Source organism: Siphateles boraxobius, unplaced genomic scaffold, assembly GCF_051911475.1.
Source record: "Siphateles boraxobius isolate OS27281-9 unplaced genomic scaffold, OSU_SipBor_1 66, whole genome shotgun sequence".
Taxonomy (NCBI): domain Eukaryota; kingdom Metazoa; phylum Chordata; class Actinopteri; order Cypriniformes; family Leuciscidae; genus Siphateles; species Siphateles boraxobius.
In genome coordinates this window covers 32,132,483-32,155,471 of record NW_027509193.1, presented here as the reverse complement: position 1 = coordinate 32,155,471, position 22,989 = coordinate 32,132,483, and the positions used below count along the sequence as shown (strand labels likewise).

Below are 22,989 nucleotides of genomic sequence, written 5' to 3'. Positions count from 1 at the left end.
CTATCATTTGACCGTTCCTTAAAAACTAGCAAAGTTTATAAGGCACTGTGTGTTTTTAATAGCCTACTTACACGAGTCTTTGGCACATTAACCATGTAAAGCCTAATATCCGTCCTGTGTCCAGCATTCACTTTAACCTAAAATACTCGCTCCTAACTAAATAAACCACGGATTACAACCACGATATGCTCGCGCTATTTAACAATTGGCATTCAATAAACATCTAGTGAACGACAAATAGGCTTTTCCTGGAATTTATTATAATATCCGTTGCTTCTCTCACCGAGTCGCTAGGAAACTTGCTTCAAAACACATTCAAACAGGCCAGTGAACGTCACGAGAGCTTTTTAACCAGTCAGTCGGGCCCCTGTTAATCACTAGAGATCACGTGGTGGTAATCAATTATGTCTTCCAACGTTTAATTACTCATGCCTGCCATTGCGTCTTTCAATTAATTCACCCCGGCATTTTGGTAATTGTACTGTACAATGATTTAAAAATTAATTGTGTCTCTTCTCTAGAACTTATGTTAGAAAAAAACTCAAAATTTACTGTCATAATTCAGATAAAGTCATGAGATAAAAATATATAAATATGGCAAAAAGTCAATTATGATATACAAATTTGATTTTTCATGCGACATTGACTTTATATCACAATTTCAACATACTATGTCATAATTCCAACTTTATATCTCATAATTATGACTTAGTGTGTGATTTTTTTTTCTTTTGGGCTCATTTATGACTTTTTATGCCATAATTATGCATAATTTTTATTATACAAGTATACGTTTAGGAATGATGAATCACAAGAAGTTTTAAAAACAAGTTACAGGGTTATGGCAAGTCCATTTTAAGTCAACAAGCCATAATTCAGTACATCAGGGTCAGAAATACTAAAAGTGTTGGACTGCGTTAGAAACCCAACACTTTCAGGATTCTGCTTAGGCCAAAGTTGTGCCACAGACTCAGATGACAGACTCCTACAATCAGTAATTTTGTTCAAATTTTCTTTATTTATTTCTCCACGTGATCTGCTGAGGTCACTGAAATCTCAATGCCATCATAATCAAGTCTTCAAGATATAAAACTGAACAGGTGCTTTAAGATTTGTTAATCATAGCTGAATAGGCTGCTTAGGTGCCTATCACTCAGTCCTATACCAACAAGTGTGACTTTAGATGCTTCTTGCTTGTGTCAGAGACATTTGAGTGTATTCAGACATGGTAAGCATTTTATACCAGCTCATTTTCACAATGCCTTTCCTTCCATAGAAGCAAATCCACATCGATCTGTGCATAACCATCTTTCATCTCAGATCAGCTCAGGGTTTCACTTATGTGTATTTACATGTTGTTTTACATTGTTTACACAGACACAATTGCTTCAAGTTCATAAATGAAATGTTGCAGGGTTCAGAAAACATTGAGTTAAAAAAATAAAATACAATAATAATAATAATAATATAAAATAAAATGAAATAAAAAATATAGAAATTAAATAAAAATACAATACATGAAACATTGAAATGGTTAAAACATTACATTAAATCTAAAATCTACAACATAAACTAGCATACATATTGTAATACTAAAATATCTACATTTCAAACATCTTAGAGTGATAGTATAAGTTATCTTGTTAATTTTACACTGCAAGAGCTTGTACAGCATAAGTACGTAAAAGTAGACTGATTGCAGAGAGTCGAGTTACTAAATTTTGTGCAGATAATGGAGGATACAAGACATAGTGGTGTAAAAATATCAGTAGAATGTACAGTAGTGCAGCCACACAGCCTCATATAATAATAAATCAGAAATACTATTTTTGTAAAAATTGGATTCATCAAATGGCATGTGACTGAAATCACATGTAACAGTGGACAACAGCATGAAAGCGTGTCTCAGGAATGCCACTGCACCTGTTGGAGCGGCTCGTCTTCCCGCATCATGATGGTTTAAAGAGAAGGAACACTGTGAACTGATGATGTATTAACCATAGGCAGTCTGTGTGGACATTGAAAAAGTCTCATTCCAGGCCTCTAGGTGTCCGATTGTGTTTCAATTCGAAGTAAGTGCATTATCATACAGTGGATCTAGTTAGACGTCTTATGACTGCGGAAGGTAATTGAAAAGCATTGCTTTATCCCATTATCAATGCACTGAATGTGAGGAATTCAAGAAGGTGCCGTGTTTGTTATCTGTCTCTTGTCACTGAAACAATTTACAGGGTTACTGAACATGAACATGTGATATTTGCCTTTCCATTGCAAAGCCCTTCAGTCAACATAATTGGCATGATATATATATATATATATATACACACACACACACACACACACACACACACACACACACACACACACACACACACACACACTCTTAGAAAATAAAAGGTTCAGTTCCATATAGAAACCTTAGGTTCTTTAATTGTAAAGAACATTTTATACCACAAAGGTTCTATATAAGGAGAAATGTCTTCCTTTCCAGTAAAAAGGTATGTTTACAAGCTGTTTAAGTCATAAAATTAAAACAAAATGAATTAATTAAAACTATTGTAAATCCATAAAATTATCCCATGATGGGAACCCATAAAATGTTCTATAAATGAAGTGCCTGACAGAACAGAACCCTTTAAGGTTCTATATAGAATCTTTTCATCTAAGAATGTTCTTGATTTAAAGGTGCAATGTGTAAAAATTTTGAGTATCTATTATCAGAAATGCTATATGATATCCATAACTATGTTTTCAGTGGTGTATAAAGAAGTTACTTAATAAACCGTAATGTTTTTATTACCTTAGAATGAGACATTTATATCTACATAACCGCGGGCTCCCCCTTCTATGAAGGTCGACATTTTGTGACGTCATGTTTCTACTGTAGCCGAATGCGAACAAACAGCGCTACAGAGCGCGTTTCGTCACTACCTTGAAAGAGAGGCAGCAAAAAGCTAGAAGCTAGCCATAAACACCATGAGTAGTGACTTTTCCCTTGTCAGTGGTGTAAAATATGTAGTTGGATTGTTTCATGTAACTTAGTTCTTCTCCCTCGCTGTGTTATGGCTTTGCTATGTGGGGATAAATGTGCTGGTTACGTTCGTGAGACAGCTGATTAGTACTCTTGTCATTGACCGTAAAACAGTAACGTTACAGGAATCACCAACCCGTCGACCGCGGACGACAAGTCGATCTTGGAAGCATTTTAAGTCGATCGCGGAGAGTTTTCAAAATCAGAGAAAAAAAGCCTATTGTGTGTAGTAAATGGTGTCTAGGGGATGCGGAGGCGCGCGCGCTGTTACAATCATGCCATTTTTGCCGCGCGCGTCGAGTTTAAACAAGGCTTTCCGCTTTAACCAGCTCAGCCACAGTAACAGCTCATATTTAGCCAGCTAAACTTTTACTACCCTGTTAGAAAAAATATATAGTTGCATATTCATGTGTTTCTTCTCCCTCGCTGTATTATGGGTTTGCTATGTGGGGGGAAATGTGCTGGTTACATTTGTGAGACAATCAGCTGATTACTATTATTATATTATATATTAAGACCCTTGATCCTCACCTGACTATGGCTTTGTAAATTTTATCCATGATGTGGTTTATAATGGACTGTGGTACAGAAACAGTGACAATGTTACACACTCTTAGCTTACTCTGGCTATTCTCTGCTGTCTCAGACGACGATATGTTTGTCCAGTTTCAGGCACTGTAGCTTCTTCGAAAGGGAGGGGTGAGCAGTGGGCTGAGCCCTTAGTGCAACTCGCAGCCGAACCGCTAGATGTCGCTAAAAATCACAAAAAAAAATCAAATTACTTGTTTTCGATTTCACACATCTCCATTTGTGTCTGAATGACGTGTCTTCAACAACTGTTTGCACAGGAAATATGAATCCTCCAGAAATCGAGGCCGAATCCGAGGTTATTTCGTTGCTCGTCCTGATGACAGTGAAACTGAGCGTATGAGTTGCTTCCGTTGGCCTTTTGGGCATTGCCGTAGAACAAAGTCATAGTTGGCTGATGTAGACATGGCGTAAAATACATTGGCCTTTTCTGGAATATGCAACTCTACAACAAAAACATGCATAGAAATGATGTGTTGCACATGGGCATTATTTTGAATAAAACCCCAAAACCTTCCATTTATAGTTTTCATACAGTATAAACATATAGTGGGATTCAAAGGTTTCTCTATTTTAATAAAGACAAGTTGAATTTATTTGAACCAGTTTTCAGTACCTCTGCCTTGGGCCAGGACTTGTACAAGGGAGAAATCCTGCTCACTAACATCCTCCAGGTTGTGTTTTTGCAGAGCTCTCTGGATCACCTGGGCCGTCTTATCCTGACTGGTCAACTGTGCAAGAGATCGTAAAAAAAAAAACATACAAATCAGTTGAGAAAGAACAGAATTCACTCCAGTTTCTGCTAAATATTTACAGAACTCTTTAAGAAATAAAAGAACTGCAATCTTCCACAATCTTTAGTAGTGATATCCAGCAGAAGAGGATATAAATGTTGACTCAAAGAACAGGTTTTGAATGATGTGGATTTCTGCACAAATGACTCTTAGACCTTTATTGAATTCATAACAGTAATTATATTTATATTTAACAAACAACAAAAACATTTTATTGTTTGTTATGTTTAGCAAACAATCAACATACCAGCCTGGTAATTATACATTTGATGATGATGATGATGATGATGATGATGATGATGATTATGATTAAGTAGCAAATATAAAATATGCTAAATTGCACCTATAAGTAATGCAATGCACACTTCTTCAAGCCATTCTTAGGCTTCCAGTAATTAATACAAATTAAGATGATTACTTAGAACATTTCATCATTTTTTTTTTTTGGAATAGTTGCAGATTAAAAAATAATCTCTGACAATTTACTTCAATTTTAATAGTCTGAACAGCAAAATTCCGTTTAAGTGGTGCTTTTTTGTCAAAATAATTTATTTTAAAACACTTGTAAACATTTATTTACATGTAAACACAATTGTAAACATATCATGAATCTTTTATAGGCTCTGGATGAAAGACTTAAATAAAGCTGTATGTGTAATAATTATACATAATCACTGGCAAATTCTTGAATTAAAGTTCCTCCAAATTGGCATAGAGAAGTGAGGATAAGCTGTAACATCATTTATATAACTCCTCCGGTTCTTCGAGCCAGCGTTTCCGGTGTTGTGCCGAAATTATTACCCCCCTCGTTGAACCCCCCTCGTGATTGCCTAATCCTAACCCCACCCCTAATCCTAACCCCTCCCCCACAACTAATCCTAAACCTACCAGTGCTAGGGGGGTAATAATTTGGCGGGGGTCAAAATTCGGCACAACACCGGCATTGGAGGCAGTTATGCTAAAAAGAACACAAAAGACAACAACATTTAGCGTCAGTCGCCAGCGCGCCTCTTGACATATGACACAAGGCTGCCCACAAGGCTATTGCTCCTACATTGCAGCTTATTTTTATCAGTTCTTTTGTCTTTGGGTCGTAATAATTCTCACTGATTTCTGCTCGTTCTAAATCAGAGACAGATAAAGTAGCACAATAAAGGCCCGTTCACACCAAGAACGATAACTATAAAGATAACTATTAGCATCCACACCAGTGGATGAGTGCTTGTCTGTCACTTTAAATGCTCGAGCTCGTCACACCAGGATTGATTCTGATTGGCTGTCAATGTTTTTATCGTTCATCAGCTGGATAAAATCGTCCTGAAAGTGATTCCAACAATTTCATCTCTCTGTGTCATTATTGTTATAGCTGTGGAGTGGACTCTGCTGTTCTTTAATATTGAGAATGATTTTTAAAACTATTTCTTTATCGTTATCTTTATAGTTATCGTCCTTGGTGTGAATGAGCCTTAAAGATTACATTTATATGAACACATTAGTGAGAGGTATTGCGTGTAAAAAACCCAACAGCGCCGGCGCACTTGCCCACGAGGCTATCGCCGCCGACACAATTTCGTGTAAATTAATTCTTCCTGGCAGCATCTCTCTACTAATAGAAGAGCTGTGGGTTTTAGTAATATATATAAATATAATATATGGAAATATATGCTAGAACCTTTCAGTTTCTAAGTTATTTTATTGATATATCACAGAACAATGTTGACAATACATTTCTACGCAACTGAATGTTTCTGTGTGCGTGCGATCTGCACGTGATGTGCGACCTACTGTATGTATGTGTGTGTGCGTTACAATACAGCAGCGAATTAGTTTAGAACGGCAATTAACTTATGCTGTTTAAAACGTGCATTCACCCGATCAAATATGATTATCTAGATGGTATAATCAAACATATCTTGTGGAGTGCTCTCAGAGTATGCATTTATTTGTCATTTTAACTGATGGAAACAGAGCGTAAAAGTGGACTACCTGTTGCGCCCTCTATAGGCCATGATTTATAGAGAGACATGAAATGAGATAATCGATCATGGGTTTGATTCCTGATAAAGTGTAGCCTGAATGCAAGTACACAAATGCATAAACGTAATGTTTTGAAAGAGCATACAAAAGTTTGTTGACACTTAATGAAACGGAATTTTTGGTCTCAGCAACATGACGTCATGGAAGCGATTAGGACACAAATTTCCACTAGTCAAGGTCAATCTTAAAGGGATAGTTCACCCAAAAAAGAAAATTAGCCCATGATTTAAACCCTGAACCCATCCTAGGTGTATATTGACATTCTTCTTTCAGACAAATACAATCAGAGTTATATTAAAAAAATGTCCTGGCTCTTCCAAGCTTTATAATGGCAGTGAATTGCTGTTTCTGTTTTGAAGTCCATTAAAGTGCATCTATCCATGCTCCACGTGGTTCCGGGGGATTCATAAAGGCCTCCTGAAGTGAAGCGATACAGTCGTGTAAGAAAAATATCCATATTTAACACGTTACAAAGAAAAATTCTAGCTTCCGGCCAAACAAACATCCGCAGTCTATTTGCACCTAAATCGCAACTTACACAACTCTAGTAAGAACTGTGTGAGTAAACCTCACTCCCCTGGCCTCAAGAAGCTGCGGTCTTTAGTATCCTTGTTAGCACGCCTCCCATGCCGGGAATTAACTGTACAAAATCTATAGTTGCTGATTTCAAAAAGGCTGTCTTAAAAACACTGTCCCATGGGCAAGAACTTACCAGTATGCTCTTGTACATGTTGCCATTGTTGCAGAACTCCACGCTGACCCTGATGATGCAGGAGTCGTCCACCTGTCTGTTGTAGAAGGGCAGGGTGGTCATGGAGATCGAGCGCTTATGGCAGGAGACCAGGTGAGGGTTAGCTGACGCTGAAGAAGACGAGGAGGAGGAAGATGGATTAAGATTGAGGTCCTGCTGAGAGCTGGAGGATGAACTAGACATGGTAGACGAATCAGGAGAGGAAGACGAGGGAAAAACCTCAGGCGTGTTCTGAACGCACCTGGACTAGAGATGAAAGGAGAGAGTCACATTTTAGAGACGGTTTCAAAAAGACAATGCCATATGACACCATAAACAGCATCATAACAACAAGTGTGAAACAGTTCAGAACTGGTACAAATAGATTTGGACTATTAGATACAGACGAAAATACCAGGTGAGCTACTGAATGATAATACCATATCAATATGGCTAAACAAATTAATGGCCATGAAATGTTGATGAGTTTAAATGATTTAATTATGTGAAAAGGATGAAAGCATATGAGAGACATGAAATGAGATCAGCCTTGTAGAATATAATCGATCATGGGTTTGATTCCTGATAAAGTGTAGCCTGAATGCAAGTACACAAATGCATAAACGTAATGTTGTGAAAGAGCATACAAAAGTTTGTTGACACTTAATGAAACTGAATTTTGAATGACACTTCAAATGACGTCATGGAAGCGATTAGGACCAAAATTTCCAAGAATTTGAAGTATTTGAGTGCTAACGTCAGTATGTCCCTGAATACGGTGCAAAGTTACAGAGGGCATGACTGCTGACACAGAGATTACTTCTCTAACGCTGTGCTTTAGTCAAGTTAGCGACGAAAACTCATGTCGGATTGGTGGGAAATTAAAAACATAAGTTTTAGTGTCTGCAGGATATGATGTGAAAGACGGTCAAGACCTTAGAGGCGAACAGTGACGAATGTTTCTACTAAGATCTAAATCCACAAGGGCAAAATAAAAGCTTCTAAATTAATAAATATAAAATTGCATGTGTCATACCAGTGATTCCTCAATTTCAGAGCTGCTGGATCCTGACGAGGACACGCTGATCTGATCTGCGTTCTTTCTGGAGCCCTCATTTCCTGACAAGAGCCTGCAAACATAAATTCTTGCTATGTTAACTCACATTATCTCTGTTGTACACTCTATTATGCTAATAAAAGCTTGCAGCTAATAGGATAATTGCAGCAAACTCAAGAAATCCTATCTGCGCCCTGACATAAGTTAAAAATGGAGTTCGAACTGATACTCACGATGACAGCTTTTTGGTGAGCGTTTGGTGACTCCAGCCGCTGTTGGACGGAGAAGTGTCATGAGGAGTCTCCAGCTGTCTGGAAAGTTCATAGCTGAGGACAGTGACACATCAAACATAATTAAGATAAAGGAAGTGATCTCATACCAGAATTCTGGGGGAATATTTTTAAGGTTACAATACTCCTTTGTCAAACTTTAGGCTGTAAAACACATTTTATTTTTTTATCAATTTATTTTATTTTATTGGTAACGCGTTACAGTAAGGTTTTATAAGTTGACATTAGTAAACTACTTAACTAATAATGAACAATATTTCTATCTACAGCATTTATTAATCTTAGTTCACGTTAATTACAACATTTACTAATACATTATTAAAATCAAATGTTGTATTGTTTTACATTATTTAATGGACTGAACTAAAATCAACAGCTGAATTTTTATTAACTAACATTATAAAGATGAATAAATACTGTAACAAATTTATTGCTCATTATTAGTTCATGTTAGTTAATACATTAACAAATGAGACCTTATTATGAAGTGTTACAATTATTTTATTTAAATTTATTTTATTAGTCCTGTTTGTTTTGCTATTTACATTTAGGATTATACTTAATCCTGTTGTTTATCGTTTTCTGTCTTAGTTTTCCTTTAATATATTTAAATTACAGTATTTATATTAAATTATATTATTTTTGTTTTTGTATTCATTATTTACATCTTATTATATGTGTTTATTGTACCCCAGTCTGTTGTTTTTAGTTGTGCTTTACAAATAAATTGACATTGAGATTAATATTCATTTGATATCCTCAAAAAAGGACCTAAAGTATAGTATTTACTTTGATCCACACATTTGCCCACTCTTTTTGTTAATCTACCATGACTCAGTTCAGAGGTTTCAGGTGTTGGAGTCTCACCTCTCCTGATCCGACAGCAGTTTCTGACTCTGTAGCCAGGCCGCGATCTGAGGATGACGGGGTAAAACATACTGAGAACACGAGGCCTGCAGCTGACGGATCTGCCTTAAAATATCAAACTCCTGTAAAACAGCGGGATGGATTCCCAAGAAATCAGAGGCATAACAACAATATACAGAGCAAGAGATTAAAGTGAAATAGAGGAAACAAAGCCAAAGACTGTTATCATGACTGTTATGTAACACACCCCACACAAATAATCAGTCATGAGATTAATATCAGTCTGCCTTCAGAGGAAGAGAGTGCTTTTTAAACATAAGTCTATCTCTACGGCGCCGACGTCAAACCAAAGCTTTAAAGAGGACTTCATGTGTATTCAGAATGAGCTCTTACCAAATCTATAACAACAAGATCTGGACAAAGACTGCTTTGGGTACATTTAATTAGACAGTTAAGAAGATAAACAAACAGAAGGACTCACCCGTCTCCTCTTTTCAAAATGAATGAGGCCACCCTGTTGATGATAAAGTATGTACAGATATTAATCAAAATGATACATTATGACATTACTCTGCATGTGAAACCAAATTAAAAACTGAAAACTGAAAAAGGACATTTTTACATTTTCAAAAAGAAATGTGAGTTATGCAAACATCAGGGCATTGCTACTATAGTTGTTGGATAAGATGTTTTAATGGTTGTTACGTAGTTGCTAGGGTGTTCAGGTCACTGGAGCATTGTTAGGGTGTTGTGTGTGATTTCTGTACACACTGTAATGCAGCTACTATGATGTTCTTAGCAAATTCTCTGCTTGGGTGTTCTGTTTGTTACTAGGGCGTTTCTAGATTGTTGCTATGGTGTTGTGTGTGATTTTAGCACACAGTTATGCGGCTGCTAGGGTGCTCTGAGTGGTTTTTATCACATTCTCTGCTAGGTTATTATGGGTGTTGCCAGGGTGATGCTAGGTTGTTGCTATTGTGTTGCTAGGATGTTGTGGATGGTCACTAGGACATTTCTGAATGGTTCCCAGGTAGTTGCTAGGGTGTTCTGTGTGATTTTAGCACACAGTTATTTGGTTACTATGATATCCTGAGTTTTTTAAAGCACATTCTTTACTAGGGTATACTGGGCGTTGCTAGGGTGTTGCTATGGTGTTCTGGGTGGTCATTAGAACATTTCTGTGTATGGGGTGCTATGGTGTTTTGAGTGTGTTTTAGCACATAGTTATGCATCTCCTAGGGTACTCTGAGTGGTTTTTATTCTTTGCTGTGGTACACTTAGTGTTGCTAGGGTGTTCTGGATGATCACAAGAACATTTCTAATTGGCTGCAAGGTAGTTGCTATTGTGTTTTAGCACACAGTTATGTGGTTGCTAGGGTTTCCTTAGTGGTTTTTATCACATTCTCTGCTAGAGTATTCTGAGTGTTGCTAGGGTGTTGCTAGGGTGTTTTGGATGGTCACTATGACACTTCTGAGTGTCTGCAAGGTATTTGCGAGGGTGTTCTGTGTGATTTTAGCATACAATTATGTGGCTGCTAGGGTGTTCTGGGTGTTTTCTCTGCTAGGGTAAGGTTACTGAGATGTTGCGAGACGAACAAAATGTAATAGTATGAGCACCGCTAATAAAGTCAAGCACTACGCCATTCCTAAACAAACATGATTCCAACCTCACCTCCAGAGTGTCTGGCAGGGCAGTGTCCAGCATGTTCAGTACTGTAAGGTACGTGCCCAGGTATGGAACTGTTCCTCCAGCTGAGCTCTGAAAAAAAATCACTCAGCTATTAATCACCTGAACAGCATCACTGTAAAACATTGATTATTAAATATAAAAGAAGTGTGCCATCTGTCATCTTAACCATTTGTTTTGTTAGAGGGCATCTCTTGGATGTTTTTGCGGTATTGTTATCCATGTCATCTTGACTCCCATCCTATAATATGTGAAAAACAACATGTAGTCAAGCTAACATATGACACTCTAATAATCTTAAAAGTACATAGCACATACAAATACTGGGTAATATAATCAATTCATAATTAGATTGTAATACCGTTCTAAATTTTGGGGCCAGTAAGATTGTTTTTGAAAGAAACTAAAACTGTTATTCAGCAATGATTCTTTAATTTGATCAAAAGTGTTTGTAAATATATTTATAATGTTACAAAAGATTTTTATTTCAAAGAAATGCTGTTCTTTTGAACTTTCTATTCATCAAAGAATCCTTTAAAAATGCGTCACAATTTCCACAAAAATATAAAGCAGCAATTTTCAACATTGATAATACTAAGCAATGTTTATAATAGTGCTTCCATGTGAACACTGATCTCAGATCATTGCTATAATAATCCCAGCACACTCTGGTCAAACAGAGAAGTCAGTTTTAGACAAACAGCACCTGTGTCTCAGTTTATAATAACATAAGTGGATTAAGAGAGAAAAGAACTCCAAATATGAGATCAAATGTGTTCCAAATTATAAAAGAGCATTAAATTAAATTCACATGTCGCAAGAAGTGACATCAAATCTGGACCAAAAACACCAACTCAAGGTTGATTGAAAGCATTTTGATTATTGTGTTTATTATGGTTAAAAAAAACATCAACTAACAATCTTTATATATGAGTGTGTGTGTGTGTGTGTGTGTGTGTGTGTGTGTGTGTGTGTGTGTGTGTGTGTGTGTGTGTGTGTGTGTGTGCGTGCGTGCGTGCGTGCGTGCGTGCGTGCGTGCGTGCGTGCGTGCGTGCGTGCGTGCGTGCGTGCGTGTGTGTGTAAATATAAAAATGAAAGTTAATTTAAAATATTAATAAAAAAATCGAAATATTAATTAAAATCTATCATAAATTTGTTAGTACATAAATAATACTAAAATAACAGACACTATATATTCATGGCTTACATCCACAAAGATTTCTCGGCTGGTCAGAACACAGTTCTCATCAGGAAACGTTTTGCTCAGGTTCTCAAAGACAGACACGGCTTCTCTGGAAATACAGAATCAGAGATTTAAAATGAAATATGGCTCAACTTTCTACAAAGTACTTGCTGGTTAGAAATATAGAAAACAAAAACAGCTGTATGAGATTATAGTGACCATAAAACCCAATAACATTTGTATGGTGTATATCTGTACCTGCTCACAGCAGACCAGGTCTTCCTTAGTCTGTAGATGGGGTTGGACTGAAGGGCAGATAAAATGGCCTTAAGAGAAGAGAAGTTCTTCAGCTCTTTGCACCCCTGCGTGAAAAGAAATAAGTCTGAAGACTTTCTTTAATACCTATAATAATTTTTTAAAGGTTTTGTTTTTGTTTTGGAGGTCTCCTACAATAGGTTTACATGCATCCAAGGTCAAAAACATTTTAATTCTCTCAATAGACATTGCAGCATAACGTCTTTTCTGTAAAAAGGGCTTACCTGTGCGACCCGAACCCATTTTTCAATGACTCTGGCTCTTTCTGTGGCTGTGGAGGATGAGGCAGAAGTCGAGAGATGAAGCAGAGACGTGATGACCCAGTTGGTGACTGCATTGAACTGGGTGATGGTGGCCCAAACAGTGGGTGAGAGGTTCTCATTCTTGTCTCGTTGGGACCACACACGGCCCAGACACTGGAAAGGGACCACCTTCATGAACAAGTCCTACAACATCAGGAACACCAACATTACAAGATGACTGTCACCATGACCATAAGGAAGGAAGCAATGAAACACTGGCACTCACGGTATCCATACGGGTGAGCTGTTCTGCAACATCTGTGTTGGAGAAATCCATGAAATCTGCAAGGTTATCTGACTTAACATCTTTCGCCTCCTTATTCAAGGCTGGTTCTTCTATATAATCAACTGGACAATCTGCCACAATATCTGGATGTGCAAAAGACAGAAGAGCTTAAATTGCAGTTGGCTTTACTTATTCAAGAGGCTAAATGTTGATCCATACACATTTTTCAGCCTATACCAATTCTAAAATGATGTGCACAACAAACAAACAAACAAATAATCCAGCAATGACCTTCAGACTGGAATTTCTTCAGGAGCGCTTCATAGTGTTTGGCCAGGGGGAAGAGAAAGGGGTGTCCTCTCAGCTGTAAGCACATGAGATGCAGGGAAGAGTGCATGGGAGGATCCCTGAAATCATCACTGTACTCGTCCAACCACATCTGAAGCAACGTCCACAAGGAGCTACGAGGGAATCAGGAAAGAGGGGGAAAAAGTTAAATATTGAAGCTGTATTTTCAAAATTGTCCATCAGAAACCATATGAAATAAGCAGATTTGTTTAAAATTGAATTAAATCGAAACCGAATTGACATCAGCTGAATAATGACACTGCTTTACATCATTGATCATTATTTTCCTGTTTATCACTGTGAAGATGCTTTGAAACAATCTGTATTGTATAAAGTGCAATATAAATAAAGGTGAGTTGACTTGACTTAAAGATCCAGCATGTAATTTCTCCACCACTATAGTGGCACAAAACATTTTTTCAAAAATAATATTCTTCCTCCATTTGCTATTAGTTGGATAAACAGATAGGCCCTACCCAGATTCATTTAATCAAGGTCTACTGGACATTAAAAAAGTGTCAAGCATCTTATTGTCAGCGTATATTTTTACCTGTTATGGTAACTGATGCTGTCAAGCGAAGTGGCAAAGTTGTCCCTATTAGAAAAGATGAAAAGGTATACTTCTTTATAAATAGTATTTATATAAAAACATTGACAGTACTGTAGTGCTTAAATATGTTAAGACGTCTTGTCATTAAACCTAATTGACAAAACAGGGTTATAACAGATAGTAGATAAAGACACATCTTTTATTTATGCATATAACCTGCATATAACCTTTCCTTATTAGTATTTGTTTGGCTTTACAGTAAAAATAAAACCCCTAAATATCCTTAAAACAAGATAAATTTACTAGAGAAGCAAAATTGCATTAGATTAAGACTTGTTTTCAGAGATCTAGATCTTGAATTTAGGTTTTTTTCCTAAGCTCAATGGCGATTAGAGATAAATAATCTAGAATAAAGAGTTTGTCAAGACACACATTATGTTGAGAAAGTACCTTGGCTGGCAACTTTTCTTTTCTTTTTTAAACGCTGGCAGGGAAAGAGTTAAAGTTATGCTTTTAGATGCAAGATTCAACCAAGACGAAACAGGCCTGTCTGAACAGACTTTCACAACCCATGTGTTGAATCAAAAGTGTGAAAAATATAATTTAAAAGTGCCTAACTGATGCAGTGTTTCTCATAAAAAAGGTAATAAATTAACCCAAAAACCCACCGAGACCAGAAGTAATTCATGAGTTTTAAAGAAGTGATCAGTGGATGACGTACTATATGAAGTAATGACATAGAGAAACCCAATACACACCAACAACAGATAGCCAAATACAGCCTGTAATCGCAAACACATATTTCCATATGCACCTCTAAACACACACCTCTGGAAGAGCATCTCGATGAGTTTGTTGGAGCTGGTAAAGGTGTGATACGTGGACAGCAGTATTCTGCCGTAGTCCTGCTCCTGACAGCGGGGGTCCAGGAGGTGAGAGACCAGCCTGTCCAGCGTGGCCGCTTTTAACCTGCGCACTTTACATGTGCGGTACTGAACGAAAGCCTCGGTGGGCTCGGCTGACTGCAGGGCCGGCTCTCTGCGCAGGGTGATCCCAAACACCGCCCCGTCTTCATGCTCCTCGCCCCACTCCTGAACAGGCTCCTTTGACAATGACACAAAAGACATTACTAATAATACTTGTAGTTTCACAAAAATTGTATGTAAAAAATTACAATTATAAAAAAATAAAATTATATATATATGTATATATATATATATATATACATACAGATGAACTCGAGAAATTAGAAAATCGTTCAACAGTTTATGTATTTCAGTAATTCAAATTAAAAGGTGAAACATATTTAGTATATATAACTATAAACATATATAGCGTATGTATGGTAATTTCTGTATTTAAAATCCTTTTTTTATTGATTTCATGTAATATTCTAATTTTCTGAGATTTTGAATTTGGGGTTTTCATAAGCCGTAAGCCATAATCATCAAAGTTATAACTTTTGCACAATATTCAAATTTTTCGAGTTTCACTTGTATATATATATATATATATATAGTATTGGAGCTTAAAGGACCAGTTTACAGTTTTTTTATGATTTTCTATATTTTCTATATTATACACGTTGTTCCAAGTCCATACTTAGTCATATGTTCCACAAAAATCCAACAACAACAAAACAAATTGACCAAATATTTTTTTAAGAATTGAATAAGGATGAGTACATGGACACAATACATCCGTTCACAATACCTAAAATATACACTACCATTCAAATGTTCGGGGTCAGTAAGAATTATTCAAAGAATACCTTTGAAAGAAGTTTCTTATGCTCACCAAGGCTGCATTTATTTGACCAAAAATACAGTGAAAATAGTAATATTGTGAAATATTTGTACAATTTAAAATTTGAGTTTTCTATTTGAGTTTTCTATTTGAATATATTTTTAAATGTAATTTATTCCTGGGATCAAAGCTAAATTTACAGCATCATTACTCACATGTGTCACATGATCCTGATTATTATCAATGTTGAAAACATCGCAATATTATTGTGGAAACCATGATACTTTTTTCAGGATACTTTGATGAATAGAAATTTCAAAAGAACAGCATTTATTTTAAATATAAATATTTTGTAACATTATAAATGTCTTTACTGTCACTCTGATCAGTTTAATGCAGCTTTACTGAATAAAAGTATTTTTTTTTAATCTTACTGACCCCAAATGTTAGAATAGTGTACACGCTCCCTTATAGATTAATATACATTTTAAAATGTTTATATTATAAACATTCAAGTCAAGCAAAGAAACCATAACATAGCTACTAAATGGATGAGACATGTTCTAAATCAAATGCTATTCACACTTTTTAACAAAACCCCTTCCCATAATGCACTGTTTGTAAAACAACACTGGTGACTGAGCTGTCAGCTAAAAGCAGCATGGATTTGCAAACCACAGACATGAGGACAAAGAGTCATTATTACAAGCTTCATCTGGCTGACTAGCAGGTGATCTCACTATAATATTAGGGCAAGTCCACACCAGCACACCTGAGGGATTTTGAGTCAAGATTACCTCTTTTGCTGAGTATAGGTTGTGTGTTGACTGTAAACTTTTAGAAGCGGGTATGACACTGAAGACTATCAATTACAGCTTATTATTCACGGGTTAAACAGATAAACAAGATAAACAAGCTGAATATATGAAAACACAAGCAAGCAAAACAAGAGACTGCTGTTCAAATCCAAAGCTTCAAGTGGATGAACATGTGCTTGAAGAGAAATAAAGTCAAGAAAAATTGTTAAGAAAAGCATGTTGCCACGCAGTTGATAGGGCGTTTCTGGGTGGTTGCTATGTGAAGAGTGTATGAAAATGCACAAGCATGATGCTATTGTGTTGCAGGTTGCCAGGGTATTGCTATGCAATTCCTGGGGCGTTCCTGGATGGTTGCTATGTGAAGATGCATTGATATGCAGTTGCCAGTGCGTTTCTGGGTGGTTGCTATGTGAAGAGTGTATGAAAATGCACAAGCATGATGCTATTGTGTTGCAGGTTGCCAGGGTATTGCTATGCAATTCCTGGGGTGTTCCTGGATGGTTGCTATGTGAAGATGCATTGCTATGCAGTTGCTAGGGCGTTTCAGGGTGGTTGCTATGTGAAGATGGATTGATATGCAGTTGCCAGGGCGTTTCTGGGTGGTTGCTATGTGAAGAGTGTATGAAAATGCACAAGCATTACGCTATTACATTGATGTTTGCCATGGTGTTGCTATGCAGTTACTAGGATGTGTCTGGGTGGTTGCTATGTGAAGAGTCAGAGTGTTTGAAAATGCACAAGCATGGTGCTATTGTGTTGAGGGTTGTCAGGGTGTTGCTATGAAGTTGCTAGGGCATTCCTGGCTGGTTGCTATGTGAAGCGGCATTGCTTTGCAGTTGCTAGCGTTTCTGGGTTGTCGCTATATGACGACAATGAAAAAGCACCAGCATTACGCTATCATATTGTGGGTTGCCAGGGTGGTGCTATGCAGTTGCTATGGCGTTCCTGGGTGGTTTCTATGTGAAGAGGCATTGCTATGCAGTTGCTTGGGCATTTCTGGGAGGTTTCTATCTGAAGAGAGTATGAAAAATGGACCAGCATGATGCTATTGATTTTCCGGTTTCCAGGGTGTTGCTATGGTGTTCTAGGTGGTTGCTAAGATGGTCGCTAGGGTGTTCTGGATGGCCAGGAAAGTTTAAACTCTTGTTTTAGATCAGTGGGTTTTTGAAACAGCTTACCTGCCTCAGCAATCGCAATAACTACAGCTATCGTAACTTATACAGTAATCTCCATCTTTGAATATAACATGAGTCGGTCCTTATGAATAAGCAAAATGTGCTGTCTTTTGATTTATTCCAGTGGACAAACACAGCTAATAAGAACATGTCTGCAGCTCAAGAGGCAGAGCGCTTCAGTTCAAAGGACATGCACCTGGGACTCTGTATTTTCAACCTGGGACACAAAACATAGCATTATATATACAAAACATATCATTAAAGCTGCATAATATGACACGCACAACGATCCCGTTTCTCAAAATCAAGACCTGCTTGCATTCTTTAACCGTTATAAGCCATTTTTAAAATATTGTCCTATTTCAAACCCATTCGGGTTGCTCTTTCAGCTCTATATCTCATCTAAACTGCACTAATAGTTGAGTCATTCCTGGAATTTGGTAATATTTCAACTTGGATTTTTTTAAATCTTAAAAAAGATGGGTGGGGGGGGGCTTTTTCTTCAGGGGGGGGTTCTTCAGATTGAGATATTTTATTTTCAACCCACAAATTGTGTGTCTGTGGTCTCTTTATTTTGTAAAACAAACAAAAAAATCAATTTAGATGTTTAACTAAAGCCACAATTCTATTGTGTTGGTCTTGGTCCTAAACATGTCAGGTGGTAATCAGCAAGAATGGCCATCATTTTGAATCATCTTCCCTATTCCCTATTAGTATTGTATACTTATGGATTAAAATAAAATTGTGAAAAATAATAATTTTCCATCTAAATTGTATGTGATGTTTTTAGTTGTTAAGCTTGATATTACCCTCCCTGACTATAATACACCTCAAAATAAGAATTAAAAAGTAGGATACTACTTACCATCTTCTGCACCACTGTTAAAGATACCTGAATGATGTCATATCTGGTAAGTGATGTCACATATGGGTGGAGTCTAAATTATTATAGGAGGAGAATTGTTGGCGTGACGGGGTTGAGTTCAGACTGAGGGACATAACTTTATAGTCTGTTTTTTGTACAAAATAATTGCTTCTTATTTTTTAAGAAAAATATTTTTCACAAGAAAGTAACAAATAAATTATTACAATATTACCAAAATTATAGACATTGGGCTCATTTTGATAAATATTTTGTAAGTACAAATTCAGTAAAGTGCCTCAGGGACATGACAGAATGCTTATAGTGTACGATAGAAATAAGACATTATTTTATGATCATAATTATGCATAACGGACATACTGCGGTATTTTAAAAGAGCTTTTAGCGCTTCATTTTGGTGAACCACCACTTTACAAAGTCTGGGGGACTCAAATATTACTGAATCCCAGGAGTGACTCAGTTACTGTAGACGCATTCATAAAAATTTTTACTCAATCACACCACAAGCAGAAAGAGAAATTGCTATTATTATTCAAGGAAAATGAAAAGAATAATATCTACTTTCTGAACAAAAATCACTATGTATTTTATATGACGCACAACAAACAGATTCCCAAACAAAAGCTGTACTGGAAGGGCTGCTGACTAGGTCATTAACTTCAGCTTAATGTCTTTTGCACACATTCACCAGCCCAAATCTCACAGCAGACAAAACAGAAGCACATGACACACACAAACTGGGCACAAACTGGTGGCTGTTGTAGATTAGTCAGTTCAGAACATACGGTACATCATAAGCTAATTATACAGCACAATAAGACAAATATCGAAATAATGCATTACTGTAATGCATTACTTACTCCATTTTGAGTAATTTTATATTCTACTAAGAAAAAAACTTATTTCAGCAGCTGCCTTAAATGTTAAAGTATAATCAGTTTTGTTATACAATTTACTTTGATTTAAATATATTAAACGGACCTAAAAAACAAGCTGAATCTCGCATAACTTAAAAATTACGTTGAAATTGGTTAAATTATTTTCATGAGAGACATTTTTATGACTTTAGAATATTTTATCTAGTTTGTTACATCCTATTTTTGTATACTGTATATATATGTCTGTAGACATGTTCCTTGTTATTTTGTATGCATCTATATTAAACATTTATCATTTAAATGCACTATTGTCAATTTAAATTAAAAAAAAAAGATAAACAAAATGTAAGGAAAGATGGATAACAAATATTTTGTCAGACAGATATTATAATAAATCAATTGCAAAATACTAGCATTACAAAAATATAGTTACAAAAATTATCCAGTTTAGCCAATGTGTCAACTTGCCCCGGTCTCTCCTATTGTATTTCTGTGATTCATGACCATTTATTTTAACCCAGTAACATCCAGCCCCCCTCTCTCTCTCTCTCTGACCCACATTGAATGGCCTCGTCTGTCAGCAATGATGTATATCTGTCAGATGCTGGGAAAGCACATTTTCTGAACACGATCTGTTACTCTATTTAAAGTGCATTCAGGACACAGCACACACACACACACACACACACACAACCACATTCATAACACAGTTACATTATGTGTGCGATTGTACAGTAGCCTACTTTTCATTTAACACAGACATAAATAAATAATTCGTCGTCTTACCATTGTCAACTCCCATTTTCCCATTTCTACGAAGATGCGTTTACGATATAATTCTTTCCATCCTCATGAATAACCATACAAGTAAAAAATAATAATAAAAAGACCTTAATTGCACTATTCGCTAGAAAATAAACATCTTGAGAGTTGCATAAAACGTTATCTATAGTTGCCTATCATATACAGCTATTAAAACAGATGTTTAGAATAATAAGCGATTATCCTATATATTTATTTAAAGAAATATCGATTATTAGCTTAAATTCTCTATAACTTTAGAAGCGCCAATCTAAAATCCCCATCATAGTAAAATATCCTTCCTTTGAGGCAGACTGACCGACTGATGTGTCGTTTCACCTGCGCTCATAAGGGCATCATGAAGTGGGAGGCGTTAAAGAAGGAAGTCTACACTGTACGAGACGACACAACACTAGAACGTTGCCATTACATTCGCAACTGACAGTCTTTAAATCGATTTTCGAAGGAATTCGAATTCGAATCTAATGAATGTCTGACTCAAAGTTTCGAGGCGCATCTGTTGATCTCCCTCTCGCGCGACCCATATCGTGGCGCTGTTAGCTCGAATTAAAGTTAAACTATCTTAAATATGCTTTAAAGAAAACACGAAGGTTATATTAAATATGTAACACTAAAAATGTATAGCTAATGAAGTTATTTAACCTTACTTTGATACGTTTTGCCAGCCTTCAGTTCAGTCAAAGCGCTCGATTAGCAAACTGTTACTATGGTTACCGCCTCAGGAGAACTCTTTATTAATCAATAAGGCCCTTCATTCATTCATTCATGAGTTGTGAATATTACGTTACTTCATTTGACCTGAACAAAACGTATGCTACATTTATAAAAATAAAATAAGCTAAATAAACGAATAAAGATCACTATTTATGCCATTTATTTCAATAACAATTAACAGTCTTTTTGTACTTAGGTAATAGCTTAAGTACAAATAGATAGGCAACTTGCATAGGCTATCTAAAATTAGTACAAGTTTCAATACAAAATCAATTTTAATATTGACAAATGCAAACTAAATGTTAAAACAGCCCAAATAATAAGACACCTAAACATCTTACTATCAGAAAAATTTCAGATAAAGAGCATTTTATATGTGAAATAGGCTATATACAGTACAAATCAAAGTGTTATGAACTTCGCAACATATACATATATATATATATATATATATATATATATATATATATATATATATATATATATATATATATATATTAGTATGTTACCATAGTATAATGGGCTATAGGCCTATATATTGTATATATATTCCATATAATGTTAAAACTTTCATTAACTGTTGGCCAAAAACATTATGAAGTATCTTACAGTCAGTCTTATATTTGAATTATTACTTCTATCCTCGAGAACAGAATGAACCGCCCGAGGGAAGGGCTTTTCTGGTTGGTGCACAACGGAGGCCAAGAGCTCACGCGTGCGTCCCGTGGGATCTGTGTGACGAGTTACTGTCGTCACTGCCGAGCATCTCATCTAACTGCGGCTTTCCAAATAATATTTTATATTTACACTCTGGTAGACGTATGTGCTTCATGAAAACAGGTGTCACTCTCCAAATGAAAATTATTTTGTATCTCAGAACATATTCTCACCTAATAGCTTCTCACTTCTGACTCAGAAGTGAGAAGCTATTAGGTGAGAATATAATTAGGTTAACATATTGTGAAAATGATAGCTAGAGGCTAAGGCCACAAAACCGATCCTAATATGATGTCATTTTCGCTGTGCACACATAAAACCTATATTCTGTGTTAATAAACAATATAACTTGAAATCTGAGCTGTGGATTGAACTCTAAAAGTGTATGAGCTATTTAAAACTGAAATCAGTCCCCGGAGATGTGGCTATCACGGAAAAGCATTCACACGTCACTATGGGAGCTGAGCTTCTGTATTGTTGAGGGAAATCAGTCACTTTGAAAACAGTGTAACCTAGGATGTTTTTTTAAAAAGATTTAAACATGGTTATTTAGCGCAACAGAACTTCCTTATGGGACTGTGATTTTTCTAGTTTCTATAGGCCTAAGTTTTCCAAATATTCGACTGTTCAAAGAATGAAACCATTAGAAATTAGAAACCATTTTAATTTCCTGGTTAGATAGACATTGTAACAATTCGATATAAAGTTAAAGAGATCTTTAAGTCAGTATGAAAGTGAAGTTGCTATAGTCTTTGTTAAGGTTATGTCATATGGTTTATGTCAAGAATTTATTTACGAGTTGAAAGCACATGAACGCCACAAATTCGTACGAGCTCGGGATTTTCCTTACGTTTGGGGGCGTCAGCGAGAAATAGGCCTACACAATATAAGCTACCACAATTTAGCAGTGACAGGCTTTTTTTATTTAGGTTTAGGCCTACAACAAAATAAGCCCAAGCCTGCACAAAATATAATAGCATTGTAATTTAACAATAATCTATATAAGTAGATATGGAACAAAGTTTACAGTGGCTTCATAGGCTAAATAATTAAAACATAAAAAACAAACACACACCTCATGCACATTCTTTGCTCTTCATTTTCTAGAAGTATAGAGTTTTAAAAAATTTGGTGTAGCCTATTTTTGTGTAAGAGAAGGTACCGATGAAAGTGACTTCGGTAAATTTACCTCAGTTCACCCTATATACTGTTCTACTGTATTTTTTTATCA

At 36.2% G+C, this 22,989-nt stretch overlaps 1 protein-coding gene across 1 annotated transcript; it reads right to left on the bottom strand.

Annotated features, from left to right (window-relative positions):
- Positions 1 to 2,691: 2,691 nt before the first annotated feature.
- rgl3b (ral guanine nucleotide dissociation stimulator-like 3b) lies at positions 2,692 to 20,627 on the bottom strand. Its single transcript, XM_077213637.1, has 17 exons — positions 20,292 to 20,627; positions 14,834 to 15,108; positions 14,006 to 14,050; positions 13,399 to 13,568; positions 13,108 to 13,250; positions 12,804 to 13,025; positions 12,523 to 12,626; positions 12,289 to 12,373; positions 11,251 to 11,322; positions 11,067 to 11,153; positions 9,876 to 9,908; positions 9,395 to 9,516; positions 8,471 to 8,563; positions 8,217 to 8,310; positions 7,163 to 7,447; positions 4,236 to 4,350; positions 2,692 to 4,064 (listed from the first exon to the last, which is right to left on the bottom strand). Exons 1-17 carry the CDS (start codon positions 20,313 to 20,315, stop codon positions 3,919 to 3,921), a joined length of 2,115 nt encoding a protein of 704 aa, XP_077069752.1. The 5' UTR covers positions 20,316 to 20,627; the 3' UTR covers positions 2,692 to 3,918.
- Positions 20,628 to 22,989: the final 2,362 nt, after the last annotated feature.